This window comes from Lissotriton vulgaris, chromosome 3_1 (genome assembly GCF_964263255.1).
Source record: "Lissotriton vulgaris chromosome 3_1, aLisVul1.2, whole genome shotgun sequence".
Taxonomy (NCBI): domain Eukaryota; kingdom Metazoa; phylum Chordata; class Amphibia; order Caudata; family Salamandridae; genus Lissotriton; species Lissotriton vulgaris.
Genome location: NC_141689.1, coordinates 1,578,352,845 through 1,578,368,898, shown reverse-complemented (window position 1 = coordinate 1,578,368,898; position 16,054 = coordinate 1,578,352,845). Strand labels below are relative to the sequence as shown.

General features: G+C 39.8%; 1 protein-coding gene across 2 annotated transcripts in view; it reads right to left on the bottom strand.

Annotated features, from left to right (window-relative positions):
- Positions 1-16,054, bottom strand: part of PLPPR1 (phospholipid phosphatase related 1) — a 641,269-nt gene that overhangs the window by 258,790 nt on the left and 366,425 nt on the right. For both annotated transcript variants that reach the window (XM_086962070.1, XM_086962071.1), the window contains exon 3: positions 13,141-13,253. In XM_086962070.1, coding sequence (XP_086818196.1) covers positions 13,141-13,203 — 63 coding nt within the window. In that variant the 5' untranslated portion in view covers positions 13,204-13,253. The remainder of the gene's footprint in view (positions 1-13,140; positions 13,254-16,054) is intronic.

Below are 16,054 nucleotides of genomic sequence, written 5' to 3'. Positions count from 1 at the left end.
TAAAGTTATATTTTATCACCATACGTAAACCCAGCCACCAAGCTGCACTCAACCAAATCCCCCTGGCCTTTTTTACATTAAGGGAGGGGAGCGCATTGCCCCCCTCCCTAACAACAAGGGGCCATGGGGATCCTATCCTATGGATCCCCTTTACGGAGAGGAGGGCACACCGCACACCGCACACCGCACCGCACACAGCACCCCTCCATGGCCATATAGTGATGTTATGAGGGGAGGATGCATGGCTCCCCTTCCCAAACCACTACAAGCCCCCAGGATCACATCCCCATAAGCATTCTTTTTGTATATATCAGTTAGTGGGGGGCAGGGCACCCTTCCCAGAGTCTATATTGGCGCCCAAGACCCCATCACCAGGAACCGTTTGTTTAATTAAGAGGACTGGGGCATGGCCTCTCCACAAACCATTTTGGGCCTGGGGTCCCCATCCCTGGAGGTCTTTGTTATTTTTTTAAGCTCCCATCCAAAGCCACCTTGGGCTTGTGGTCTGTTTTTTTTTATAGGGAGCATGAAACAATAACAGCCCAGGGGACCCATCCCACGGGGCCATCAGGTGGGTGCCCCAGTGCCAACCTGGGGCAGCACAAGACATTACATTACAGGCTGCAGGAGGGAGCCCCAGGGCCCCCACAGCCCAAGCCAGCTCCCCAGCCAGCACAATACTTGGTGCTTGTGTGAGCCGGCACCTTTCCTTTGCTCCGACCTGGACGGGAGCAGCATTTTTAAATGCTCTCACCAGGCGCAAAGTAGAGTTCCCTGCCTGGGAAAGTGTGAGCATGGTATGCTTGCACTGTGCCAAGCAGGAAACCACAGTGGACTCTCCTGGACACTGTGCATTATTGTGCCCTGGGAGATGGGTGATATCGGCACAGGGAGGAGGTGAGCAGCTACCCGCCCCATCTGTTTGCATTTTGTCCCCAGGGGATGGAGTGACTCTGTAGGGGGGCTGTGCACTCCTTCCATTTTTTTTAAACATTTCTACCCCAGGAAATGGGGTCCTCAGGGCCCAGTGATAGCTCTAAAAGGGTGGCTGCATGCCCTCTCCGTGTATTAAATATTCAGCTCTAGTGGATAGGGTCCCTGGGGCCCATTGGAGGCATGGGGAGGGGTCTGCATTCCCCTTCCCATTTGTTTCCCAAGGCCAGGACTGGCTTGAGGGGTGGCACAAAAAATATTAAAACAGACCATTTTAATTCTTACTAAAAGCGAAGAAAAATAAATATATACCTAAAACAAAACAAAAAAATACGCATTATAATATCATTAAAAACTTTATTAAATATGCCACGATGTTTTAGTAGTCTATATATTTAACTTCAATAATATTGAGTCAAATAAAATCCTTTGAAATTATGACTCACAGTATGTTTGCAGTCAAGTTATATTAACCACAATATTATCATTGAAATAGATATTCAAATACTGTACTCAAACTGGTAAAAAGGCACACTAGAACAGAATGTCAATCTGTAAGTGCCAATATATGGTGTTGCAAAAGATTGGATTTACTAAAAAAATGAATAGAGGCCCTTCGGAACAAACCTTTTAGCACATTATTTTCATGGAACGGGGACCTCAGTGAAGGGATACCTACCCCCTCCGGGTATATGAGTTACCTGCCAGCTTAACAGAGCATTTTACTCTGCCAACATGTCACAACCCCACTGTCAAATCTAGGTTAGAGACATGGACACTTCCCAGAATTACCTTGAATTAAATCTGAGATGTTTGGGGATTTTTACCCTTACACACTGTGCATCTGCAATACTGAGAGGCACTATTCCATGTTGTGTTTTTGATGCCATCATGCATGCAGTTTTAAAACTCAGTTTACAAAGAACTTGAGTACCCGTGCCAAAAGAAGGCATAGTTCCCCACACAAAGTTATCGTCACCAGGTACAGTCTTTTTAAACTATTGTCTTCCTTTTGTGGGGCAGGACGTTGAAGTGTAGCTCAATATGACGGACTTAACCTTAGTCTCAAACCCAGAATGCTTCTGGAATCCCAGCAGATCTGAAATCCAGTTATACATGTTAAGGGTATTTGTCTTTAAAATGGGTGTCTTTATTGATATAAAGGTTTCAGTAAAAATATTGCAGGGAAAAAAACCTGAAAAAGTCTTGTGTCAAAAATGTTGCCTACTGAAAAAATAGATTGAAAAAAAGTTGTGGCAACAAAAAACAATCAAAAATGTTGTGTTTTATAGGGAAAATGTAAGTGTACCTGGAACAGGGGAAAGTGGCATCCTCCTGTTTCAGTAGAGTCCTACTGCCTACGTAGGAAGGAACATTTACAGCTGGGTGGAGAAAGGGCCGGGGACTAGTAACGAATTTGTAGTATTCAGGGAATGGTACATTAAGGGTTAGTGAGGGGTTGGTCAGGTTGCAAGCTTTAACCGCATCGCTGCTGCGGCGATTTTTGCGCTGTGCGGCAATTTGCGTAAAGCCGCGTTACATGACGAGCTCAGCTCGTCATCAGCACACGCCACCCGTGGCTGATGACGAGCTGAGCTCGTCATCAGCAGCGAAGGGGTTAAGGGGTATTAGAACATTGGAATATTGGGTGCTCTATTGTAGACAATGGAGTGCTCCATGCTTATACAGGCCGATAAAAGCCCGCAGAGCAACATTCCAATGTTTTACAAAGGCCTCTCAGAGCTCGAGGGGATTTAAATCCCCTCGAGCTTCGAGAGGCCTTTGTTTTATTTGTTAAACCATTCTGCCCTCTAGTGGCATAATGTTCTAATAGACTTATAGCCTTTCGTAGCAGGGCTATACCGGCTATTAAAGTTCCGGTCCCTTGTTAAAGTCCTCCGGCTCGGGCCTTAAACGTGGGAGCGGGCCTTTAATAGCTGGTATGTCCTGCTACGAAGGGCTATAAGGCTATACAGTCAGTCAGTTATTCGGTTCATAGCAAAAACCATAAAAGTTTGCTAAACATCAAAAGTCAAGACCACAATTAAAAATAAAAATAAAATTAATCAAGTTTAACAATTCATACAGTACATTATCATATGTAAAAATATACACCAACGATATAGATAAAAGAGAATGTCTGCAAATATCATATATAAAAACCGTTAAAACAGACACTAACAATATAGGTAAGGGCAATATATGTGCAAATATCATATAAAAGACCATTAAAACACGAAGAACAATTTAAAAAAAAACGGAAAACAAGTTCATCGATCACAATTCATGAGTTCACCGCTATGTACAATTGGTCCACTTAATTTTCCTCTTAAGTCTCATCGCTATTGTCAAAAAATTTGCTATGTTAAAAATCTCCCAAATGTTCGACAACAATAGTAGATACAAAAGGGCAGGTTTAACTTGTCTAAAGCCCTTGTCTTTAATGAGAGGAATAATGAACCTTTTGCGAATGGGACGAAGGTGTTCACAAAAGAAGATAAAGTGCACAGTGTCCATAATGGAAAATCCGTCAAAAGAACAAATCTTCAGATCTGTCTCCTTAGTCCAAGAGTAGATGGAATTTGTTCAATATGAACTTTGTCAATAAGAATCGATGATTAGTATTGTTAACAATTCTTAAAGGCTAAACATTATGCCACTAGAGGGCAGAATGCTCTAACAAATAAAACAAAGGCCTCTCGGAGCTCGAGGGGGAGCCTGTAGAAGCATGGAGCACTCCATTGTCTACAATAGCGCTCCTAAAATTCCAATGTTCTAGCTATAAGGCTGTAGTAAGGTTTTTTAGGGTACAGGGATGATTAGCATTAAGAGCTGAATAATGATTTGTTTTGGAAACAGAGATGGGTAGAATAAACGGTTATTAAGGGTAATTTAGGGTTCAGAGAAGGGCAGCGTTAAGGAGTAGTATAGATTTCTAGGATTCATGGAAGGGTAGCAGTTAGGGGAAGGAGGTTTTAGGTTCAGAAAAGTGTATTATTAAGGGATAGTAAGTGATTTTTAGGATTCAGGGTACTGTAACATAAAGGGATAGTTTGGCGTCTTTAGGGTTCAGGGATGGGTACCTTGAATGGGTAGCAAGAGTTTTTGGGGTTTAGGGAAGGGTTGCATTGAGGGGTAGTAAGGATTTTTTGGCTTCAGAGAAGGATACCAATAAGGGGAAGTAAAGGGTTTTAGGGTCAGGGACGAGTAGCATTAGGAGATAGTAGAGGGGGTTTAGGGTTCAGAGAAGGATATCATGAAGGGGTTCTAGGATTCAGGGAAGGGTGGTGTTAAGGGATAGGAGGGGGATATTAGGGTTCTGAGAAGGGTGCGTATAGGGGCACAATAGGGTTTTAAGGTTCAGGGAAGTTTTGTGCCCAGGGGTACTAAGGTATTTAATGGGTTCTTGTAGGGGTAGCCTTAAGGTGTAGTTCGGGGTTTTAAGGGTACAGGAATGGGGAGCATTAAGGGGTAGTCCATGGTTATTAGGTTACTGTTAGATAAATGAAAGAATGCATGTCATAAAAAAATACTTCTAAAATGTGACATTTTTAGAATTGCCATACAGAATAATGAAAGATTCACCTCAATAATTTCAACTAAACTTAAATGTGCTTGACATTTTAAAAGTCTACTTTACTGCACACAACCAATATTACACTTCTTGAACTATTAAGTTGCTTTAAACCCTACATCAACCATTGCCAGCCATGAAACCTTTTTGGAGGTTCAGACGTACTCCTTCAATTTTTTATTTAAAAATAATTACTTAAAACACACTTCACACCGTTCCTGTCGTCTAAGAAATAGAAATATTCTACCATGTCAAATTAAAAATAACCAAAATAAATAGGGTCTCTGCTTCCTAATTTTTGGAATTGGGACTCTATAATTTACAGCATTTCTTACGACTCCACTGTCCAAAGGTTAACAGCACCTATGAAGACATTTAGCCACTGGTAGATGGCCCACCTGCTTGCTAGGTTTGCAAAGGCTATGTCCTCCACTGCCTGACAAATGTAGAACCCTGGCAGGCGAACATGGATATCTGGCTTTCAGCTGCACTGCCGGACAGGGAATTCACTGAAAGCACTGTCCTTTGCAGTGAGGGCTTCATGTCTGTTGCACCCAATTTGCAAAATAGTTTTTATTTTCCAGAAACAAACACTTAAAGTTTGTTTATTGAAAACAAAATATAAACTGTTTGCCTGACATGCAGAGAGTTTTCTCTGTGCTCATTGGGGTTATCTCCCCACCGAATACTACCATGTTTCACTTGGCAATCCCAAGCAAGGAAATCTACTGATGGATACCCTGCCTTAAGTAGGGTGGGGCAATTGGCACTATAACTTGATTGCTCTCTGGTGTATGGGCTATCAGATCATAGATTCTGATGCCTGAGCCGACTCAGACTTTGCATAGTAAACCCAGCAGTTACCCATCTCTGCATATCGTGGGTCGACTGAGAGTATGGCGGTGTGGGAGTGCTGTCAATTTACAACAGTAACCACATTGTGGCAAACTCAAAATCATCCTTTAGGTCTGTATTTGAGAAGTATCATTAAATGCTATGTGCAGTAAACTCAACCCTTAACATGAATTATCACATTAGTGGTGAAGACAACTCTTTTGACAAGGCCAAGTCCACACCTAGAATATTTACTTGTTAATTATTAGATCTCTGTAGTATTGCAATAACGTTTGCGTTGACTACTGCTCATTCTACTAGTTTGAACAGCATTCACATGAATGCAAATTTTATTATGCCAATATTTCCTCACAGCCATAGAATCATCTGTCTGTCCACTGCCTTTCAGCTAGGTTCGCACTGTATAAATACCAGATTCAGGCATACCACATCCGTGAGGTGCCGTGGAGAACTAAACACAAGTCTGCACTCCTGTATACGTACAACACTACTTTGATGAACACTACTGAAAGTGAATCATGTATCAGGAGTTGCATATGCACAAAAGTTTTCTGAATATCCAAAATAAGACTGATGATAGACATCAATCACCTAAAAGTTTGAAATAGGATCTCAATCATGCCTGGGGAACATCTGTCAAATAAACTACTGAAAAGCTACTCAAAAACAGTGCCTAATTGGGTTAGCAGTATTAACTTTCCACCAGGATGAACCTTGTCCCTGTATTCAACCCACAGTCCATCACAGTTGGTCTTAAAAATTAACTTTGTGCTTTTTGGCACTATTTTTAATTCAAACTTTTAAAATGTATATCTCTGGTTCTACTTATTGGAGTTTTGCTATTTTGGTTTAATTTTGTTTATACACATTTTAACTAGGTTTGAGAGTTTCCTTGTATGGAGTCGTTTTATCTTTTTTACTGTTGGAGTTCAGCATCAATACTTTACACATTGTCTCTAAGTTAAGTTTGACTTCTTTGTGCTAAGCTACCAGAGGGTTCAGCACATGTTTATTTAATTACTTTAGCTGTTCACCCTGACAAGGATTGTGATTTTTATTTGAAGTGGGTTTACACATTTTTTTTACTAAAACTATAATTTTTCACACTTTCTTTCAAATAGGTTAAGGGAAGATATTAGACAGAACATGAAGAACAATTCTATAAGTTTAAATTCAGAATTGGGGCTATAGTCAAGCTTTCCACCTCCCTGCACCTTCCCCAAATCCGCCATTCCCTGTTTACTTACACACTCTTTACCTTCTATAGGACCTACAATCGAAATCTCCTCTCTACCTTCCAACTTCATTTTGGTATGCCGAACTACACACTGGCAGGTCCTGGTGAGTCCATATATCCTCTACACAACCAGTGACGCCAGGCCATTGGGCACTTTCCAGCTCTGTTTTTGAATCCCAGTAGCTTCCCTTCTTGTTATCCCCCTACACAGAAGGCCTCTCCAAGTCACCCCCTTAACTGTCGAGGACCTCATTATGCGCCCTGTTTCTGAAGTGAGATGAGTCTTGTAAGGTTAACAGGCCACTACATCTCCATCAATATATCTGGTGGAAGCCACGCTTGAGAACCACTGATTGAGTATATGTGTGTGTATGCGTGTGTGTGTGTGTGTATACATATATTTTAAACGTATTTGCTGATTGTTCTTCACAACCATTGCAAATAACACCTAGAAGTCTGAGCTACCATTAGTGAGTTTAAATGTTGTGTTAGGAACTTTTCAATTAGCCTATTTGGATATATGTATGATACCTCCTGTTAATCCACATTTTAAATCTACTTAATATGCATGGTCATCTCTCCATTGGAAATCAAAGAAAAAACACTACAGCTATAATTTAAATTACCCATGAATTGTTAGGGTACCTAATGCAGACAAATGGTTACCATGGATGCATCTCTCCTTCAATAAACAGGTGGCCAATTGTTTGATACAGGCAGAGGTTATTACACAGCCGCAGGCCATTTGTGAGGGAATAGAACATGAAAAAAATACAAGCCCCATCTTCTCTTCCTTTCACTAAACGAACTGAAGCTGATCTATTGTTAAGATAAATTATGACATGCCTCAGTGACCACTCATCAGAAAGGATCATTGTTCACATGTCTTTTCAGGTTTATAATTAGTCACAACAGGAAAGACATTTAAAATCCATCATTAAGTTAATAACAGCGACATGACGGCCCACGTGACGCCAGCCAGACTGTTTCCATGAAGGGCTCTGCAGCTAAAAAGCAGAACAATACCTCATTGGGAAAGAAATTTAACACACTTCTAAACAATCCCATCAAAAGTAATAACGGTCACGGGTTTCAAGAAGGAAACCAATTTAAACATCTGACATTTACTTTATTTTCTTTTAATAAATGTATCTTGAAGAAATGTTTATGAATGAGTAATTTGTTCCATATCAATTGGCAAGTAATGTAGACTTCACTAATGTCTGTTAAAAAAACATTGTTTTTGTGATGACACAAAAGCCTGGACAACAAGTGGCTTTTGTTTTTCACAAAGAGATTTCGGTGGGAGTTACCAGGGCAACTGATAGCAAATGTTGTTACCAGTATCCTAAGATTACCTGGGGAAGCTCTTGCTTGCCTGAGTTAGCCCACCTTGTTTGAGGCGAGGAAACGCTAGTGATGCTGCTGTGAGGCCATTAGCAGTCGCATTCAATTTCTTCCTTCTCTACCAGTTCCCACAGCCTGAGGGAGACAAGAGAAGGCAGACGGCACTGCGCCAACCACCACATTACCTGCCAGCTGCGGTCTCTGCAGACCCCTGCGTCTACTATTCTAATAAAAAGGCTGTTGCTAGATCTTGGATCCTAAAACAACAAGCAAATAATATTCAGTGATGTTTTCCCTTGAATATTCTGATGAAAACTAGATAATGTTCAACTTTACGTTTTCTATTGAAGTGCACATTGTGCCATGAGGTTGGTAGTGAGGAACAGAACCCACTGTTGAATGTCCAGCATTCTATCAAAACACCCTTTATGATGAATCCCCAAGAAATCCTTATGCTTCTTTAACAGTCATCTGCGCTGAACACTTTTGCTCCAGCAGTATAGGCTTTTTATCATTTATCATATGTATCAGCAAACTAATCACATTGGTTTCTTCCAATGTTCTGAGCACCTTTATGACTTTTCGAGATTGAAACTGTATCCTTGTAGTCCTAGAAATTGATAATAGATGCAGAGTTTCAAGAGTAGCCCTCCTAATATGTGCAGTATAATTATTTTTTCTCTACAACCAACATATTTTACCTGTCCAGAGACGCCTTCCCCATCCCTGTTGAAATTTGACGGTGTTCCATTCCCAACTTTGAAGCAGTAGCTTTCTCCATTTTGCCCTAATCTAAGATATTAGAAAATCTGTCATACTGGTGCACTCTCCACTGGTATAAGGACACTTTCTTTCATTGAATTTCATGCACCCTTTTCTTGACTCAGGATGTGGACTTTAGACTTCTAAATGCCTATTTTAGTACATCTAAGTCTAGAAAAACTTTTGTGAATTGGTCCATGTGTTCCATCACATTCCACACGTCACATCTTTACCTTCTGATATCAGGGGTCTAGACCGCAACCTTTACCAACAACAAGCAGGCAAAGTGCAGTAATGCGTTTTTCACAGTTGTCACAAACAAACTACAAGGCAGAACTTTAGCTTTGAACAAAAAACAAGTAAGGTGTCAATAACACAAATATTAGACTTCCAGTTTTTCAAGGCATTATTTACTTATTTAACTGATTTGCAATGTGCCAACATCTTACCAATAAAAGCATGAACAAAAGAGCAATAATTTCCAGAGGAGTTATTTGGCCATTGGATCTGGCTCAGGGAGAGAGGCCCTGCCCTAGTAATTAGTGCTCTAATATTTATATGCATTAAAATTTGGCTAGCATGCTGAAACTGCAAAATTAGAAAAACTAGCAACGGGATTTACATCTAATATAAATCCCAAACATACTGAATTTATGTACGACATTCAAACGCAGAAAGGGGAAATTATTTCTGTAACATTTATACAAATACACAATGAGGAAGGGGCTACATCTGACAATAGAAGATATATTTTCCAAAGCACAAACAAATATCGACAAATTCACAAAAACACTGTGCACTCATTAATGTAGTCCAAAATACAACTATGAAGCTTAAATCTTACTACTAAATAATTTAAAAATAAATGAATTGAACCGAGGATTCATTGGGTGTTGACATTTCAGCTTTTCAAGGTCTGCAAGGCCATCCTCGGGGCAAAATGTGTAGTCCTAGTCTAGTATTTCACATAACTCGTATAAAGTTTTATCTGGTCATGTTGCTCAGAACAAAATGCAAGCCACTTTTTGAAAGCTCGGTTCATTTACTTCCTCACAGCTAACCCTGAGGGACTAACAAACTCGATCAGTCAGGGAGGCACCATAATAGTCAAAATGTAAACGGGTGGCTCAAGCAGTCAAGCCTTCCACATTATTTTAAAATACACTGTCAAATGCGTCCACTGACCAGACAAGCAAGAACCTATCAGAAAGGGCAATTTACAGCAGAAGAAGGAAAGGAATAACAGCCTAGTACATCATTAGGGACTACTAATATCTGGTGAGCTAGCAAAAGATGGAGGTATTTTGAACCAAAAACGTGGGCAGTCCTGAATGAGTTGGTATAGGATTGAAAGTTTATTTTAAAAACGTTGTCTTCGGTGTTTTTTAAAAGTTGGTAAGCTGGTCTAGGCAGGGCTTGGAGGAGAGAGTTCAAGATTCTATATCATTCCATAGAAGGGTACTTTGGACTCACTGTTTTTCCTCAGTGCTTCTTTCTTCTGTACTCGAGCCTGCCTATGAGACTCATGCTGCTAGATTGCAGATTGCATCCTGATGTACAGTGAGAAGTCAGTTTATAATGTGCTCGCTCCTCATCATAATTCCAACAGAATATGCAATACTTTGGGGCATATTTACAACAACTGACATATCAGCATCAATGCATCAGGTTTATTGCACCTACCGCAAATGCCCTAGCGATGCGCTGTATTTACAATACAGTGCTCAATGGTGCAAGGATGCACTAACGCATCAGAAATTCTGACGCATCATTTTGCGCTAAAGTGAGGCATTGCTGGAGTTGGCCATAAACCTGACGCAGCTCCAGCAATGCGTCAGAACACAGAGGCGAGTCTTCAGTAATTTAGGACATACAGCCTCTAATCAGCCGTCCAGGTCATACAGCATCTAAAGTATATAAAAAACTTATCACTTCCAATTCCCCCTTTGCACATTTGAATCAAAAATGGTCTCCGCACTTAAATCTTCATACATCTAGCATATCCTGGAAGGACATTTTGTATTCCAACACCACTAATTATCTTCTGGCTACCCTTATACAAACTTATATTTACTTACTCTATCAATGCTTTTGGACTCCTGACAAATTATTTAAAGCTGAACTTCTAGATACTTCAAATTGTTGGCAATTTCATTCTGTAACTGGTGACCTACGACACTTATTTTTCAACTGTTCTATCATACACCAGTTTTTATCAGAAATATGGCATCTTATTGGGAAACATCCTTAACAACGCGGGCATTACCCTGCGCTGCTATTACGACGCTGTCTTTACAACGCAAGTCGTTACGACGACTTGCGCTGGAGGGCGCAATTGGATAGGGAATAGTTCATTTTCTATTCCAACACCTTCCCTACTGTAACGTGGCTGGAGTTGGAATAGAAAATGTAACTATTCCACTATCCAGCCCTTACAGCGCAAGTCGTTGTAACGACTTGCGTTGTAAAAACAGTGTTGTAACGGCACGCGGTGTAAAAGCCCGCGTTGTAATGCCGTACATCCCTTCTTATTACACAGATCCTTAAGATCCAGACAACTTTATCATTTCATGTTTTAATTCTCAAATCCTCACTCTTTAAATCCATTTTATCACCTATGGATTGTAAATTGTTGGATTTCCTTATTTCTACTGCACTCAAATCTATTACTTGTAATAGGAAGGAAGCTACTTCACTTTCGGTTAATGCATGGTGGGAATGGATTCTTTTTCCTAGATGTGAGCAATGTCTTTTTCCACACTCTCAAAGGAACCCCTCTTCTTCTAAATCTAGTATGTGGTCTAGTTTAGATTCCTACATTAGTATATGTTCTACAATTTAGGAAACGTATTTCCTATTGTAATAATTAATTTATGCTTACTGTAGCTCTTTAATGTTTATTTTATTATTTATATCATGTTTGTACTAGTATGAAATGTTGGTATTGCTATTCTACTTTTCTTATATATTGTAGTATGTTTCTATACTATATGGTTCGATATTATTTTTTGTATTGTGTTTAATATTCATGAACATTTCTTCAATAAAATATTTTGAGCTGAAAAAAAAAAAAGAACACAGAGGCGAGTTCCATGTTCAAAGCCCTGCATCAATTCTAACGGGTGGTTTTAGAAGCGGTAGGGATTTTGACCCAGTCAAGAGTTGTAGAGTGATGCAGTGAAAAGTTGTAAATTTCACTGCATCAGTTCTATGTGGCTTTTAACGTGGGAATTCCTACCCTACATACAATATACCTGGCCCAGGTATAATGTGACACCAGCTTCTACAAACTGAAGCTTTGGGCCCAATTTATCAGTTTGTAAATATGGAGCAGTGTGGAGCATTAAATGTGCCACAGCTGCGTCAAAGAAAATGATGCTGCAGTGGCGCTAGCTGCTTGTAAATATGCCCACTTGTGGACACAATACTGGTAGACAATATTTTCAAAAGTAATTGCATAAACTAGTAATGTATTTAATTAGTGAAGGAGTGATTTAGAGATGAATAGGTTTCTTTTAGGAAGAAAAGATGATAGGTTTCGACTTAATATGATTAAAAAAATTAAGTTGGCAACAGTGAAAATCTGAGACACTTGCACACAAGATGTTACAAATATCAAAGATGATGGGTCTATGCACAAGAATTTAGAGAAATGCAAGAGTATAAATGAGGGTAACAATGGTATGAAAATGAATGGAATATCTGATTGTGAGATATGAAGAAAAAAGAGCTATAAAAAAATAACCACCAAGCAGACGTGCAGAATCAATAGAGTTACACAAAAACAGCACAGCAGCTAATCCCAGTTTTTGAAATCCTGCAAGAGTTCATCAATGCCTACGTTATCTCGTGCAATCTATCTCACGGGACCCACGTGATTGTTCATACTCGTACAATTTGAAAAGCACCATTCTTTTCGGAGCACAAGTCATCCATTATAGGAAATAAGTCACACCTTAAAGGATATATTTAATGTAATAAACCCCTGTAGTAGATGGTAAAATTGATCTTCATTTCCCTACATTGATAGATTGATTGATTGCGTTTGTTTCACACTCACTACCCTGGTGACGTGTGGCGAAGATAATGAATTTGAGACTATTTCATGATCTTGTCCATTGTTTGATAGACATAACAGCTGTCATCAGCTTACTGCTCCTTCATGATCTAACATGACAGGACTACTTTAGTATAGCGTGACTGGTCTTCACTGAGTAGATGATCATAGCTGGAAGAGGTCAGCAAGTTCTAATAATTTTTAAAGGCATCTCTGAAAAGTGTGCATCGCAATCATACTCAATCCTCTGCATAAAATAAAATCTGATGTTGCTATGCAGTTCTACTTATAACCATGGAAGCAACGCTTCATATTCTGTGCATATTTTACAGCAGCGCATTGTATCTTCAGCGAAGGTTTCAAATGTGCACCTACCTCCACAAAGATGAAGCATGGGATGATGGAGTAGCTGCGATGAGTGTTGTTGCCTATCGCCATCTCTCGCCCGATGTCTTGGGAGCAGTCCGTACAGAAAATAGGGTTCCGTGCTGTAATGCAAACAACAACATCAGTTTAAGGTAGTTTTGCCTTGACTCTGAAAATGGTGCATTGCAAAGACACGTTGGATTGCATGTACTGCATAGGTCGTTGAGTAATGCTCCCCTGGTGAAAGGGTCATTTAGCGACATCTGCACTTACCAGCTACGGCAAAATGTAATTCTGAGTCTAGTGCAAATGTAATTCTTGCGCTGCTCAGTCAAGGCAAATGTGATCGAGCCTTATTTATTCAGTGATAATGCTGATGCAAAGTTGCCTAGTCATCAGGGCAAAATTCCTTAGTCACTGGTTTAATGCATGTCATCCAATGAATTGTAAAAAAATATATGCATTTGTGGTTTCTAATATATGCCCCTCCCCCTCTCCGTCCCTCTCATACCCAATGATGTACAGTTGGATTCAACACCAAATTAAGTTCACGGAAATTCTTTTGGGTGGTTGGCTGCATTTAGTGAGAACGTTCTATTCAACAAAATCGCCAAGCTATATTTTTCCTCCTTTATTGAAGGATGAAAACGTAAGACCCATTGCTGATTTTCAGGACGGATAACATCCCATAGATGTTAATATTTCTCATGAAAAGAGGCAAAAAAAGCGAGTGGTAAAAGTTTTGATGGATGTGCATGGAGCTATGCCCTCTTTACTTGCCTCGCGTCAACATTGGTGAAAGAAATAGGTTACTATGTCCTGAGAACGAGCTAGAGCGTACTCACATCCCATCCCAGACAGCTCCAAACGACGGTCGTTCAGCTGTATTTCCGCGCCTATAAACAATACAATGCCAGTCAGCTCTTACTCACAGAATATGCCACTGTGAACACCACGCTTGATGGGGAAAATGAAAGCTGTCAAAATATATGAACGACAACTGCTGAGACGCCGGGGTTTTCCTCAACTGCAAAGAAAATCTAATTTCTCTTACAGTGTCTCAATGCGAAATCTGTCATTTTTCGCACATAAATAATGACAAATTGAAAGGCTGCCTTGGTGATGCTGTCTTGAGGTGTCATGTCTTATGGGATTCATGTTCAATGATGGCGTCGCACTCTGTGCACTGGGTGCTGAACCTCCCTTCAGATGAGATGATTACTCTCAAATCAACCTCTTAAAGCACCTTACAACTGTCCAACTAAAGCCATGTCATTGGGGCGACTCATTCTGTCTGCCCCGCTGTCTCTATGACATACTGTCATCTTGTATATAACTGGCCCTCCCTCAATAAGACTCACATTTCTCAAGCTACACCAGCTGGTAAGGAAACTGACACGGAGATTTTGACTTGACAACTGTTTGATCTGCAGGGCAGAGTTTTGATTAATTGAGCCCCGTTTTTTGATTCAACTATCACTGGTGATTTACAGAACTGCAAAAAAACGAAACTACAGTATCAACTTTTGTGGCATGTTAAGGTGGCATGCATTAGAACACCCTTGCATAACCTCTTGACTGCTGTGCACTTCCATTGAATCATTACTGTAATCCAGGAACCCACGGGGTGTTTATTGGAAGCCAGGGACTCTCTGCCTAAGTGATTTCTATGACTTGAACCGCAATCAATGCACACAATTACAAAAACAAGTACATACCAAGCGAATCTCTTAATTTTGAAATATTTTATTTAATTGACAATCAAACATTTAACCTGTTTTAAAATGTGCTTCTTTATTTGTATACACTTTATTCATTTTAATTTATGAATTTGAATATTATCTAATTTTGTAAACCATTCTTGACCCCCTGAATAGGTCTCGCAGAACGCCCAGCGGTCCTTGGTTCAGAACCACTGTATTAGAACATTACAGCCAAACAAGGTAAACTGCGGTTTGAATCTTTATTTCACATAGTAACAAAAAAAAAACGATAAAATAATAAGAACAATTCATTATACAAAATATCATGAATTAGTAAAAACATATTTATCAAATCAGAATTACCACCCGAAAGACAGTTGTTTCTTGGGTGTATCTAAAACATGTAAAATTCTGTTAAAATAATAATTCTTATCTTTTCCTAGTGCCCATAGCTTTCTACATAAAATTTAAAACTGCTTAACAAATCTCTTTCGCCGATAGTTTTTGTAAGAACTTTAGCGCTTCTCGATGTTGTTTAAATTTTACATTGAGTAACACTGGTACAAAGGAAGCTAGCCTTGGGCGCGTAAATAAATTGCAGAACATTAAAAAATGACATGTGCTTTGAGACCATTTATTATTACTGCGACAGGGCGGTAAATTGTGAGACCAGGAACATTGATCGGAAAAAGCTACTTTAAAATGGATGTAATGAATCTAAAATAGGTGAGTGGAAAGGTGTCAATTTGAGTTCTCAAACCAAGTTAGGTAGGGTTCAGCATGCGTAACAGTTACAACTTGAAAATAGACCTCTATGGACTGCATTTTTTGTGCCCTTGCTAATCTCTCAGTCATCTTGATATCTGTTAGATTTGGGGGTCTCTAGTTTGCACAGGTATGTACAAGTGACAAATAGGGACCTCTGCCTCTAGTCAGGGTAAGGGGGTACACTCCTACAATAACCCCTGCATACCCCCTTGGTAGCTTGGCACAAGCAGACAGGCTTATCTCCGAAGCAGTGTGTAAAGCATTTGTGAACACATACAGTAATCAAGTGGCAACACTACAGATGGACACCACACAAGTTGTATATTATTAAAAAAAAATATTCTTTATATAGACTTAACACAAGACCATAAAATTACGATGGGTCACGCTTTTACAACGAAAGGGTTGCAGGGATGAAGATGCGGCAAAGATCCGGTGCAAAGAAATAAAGA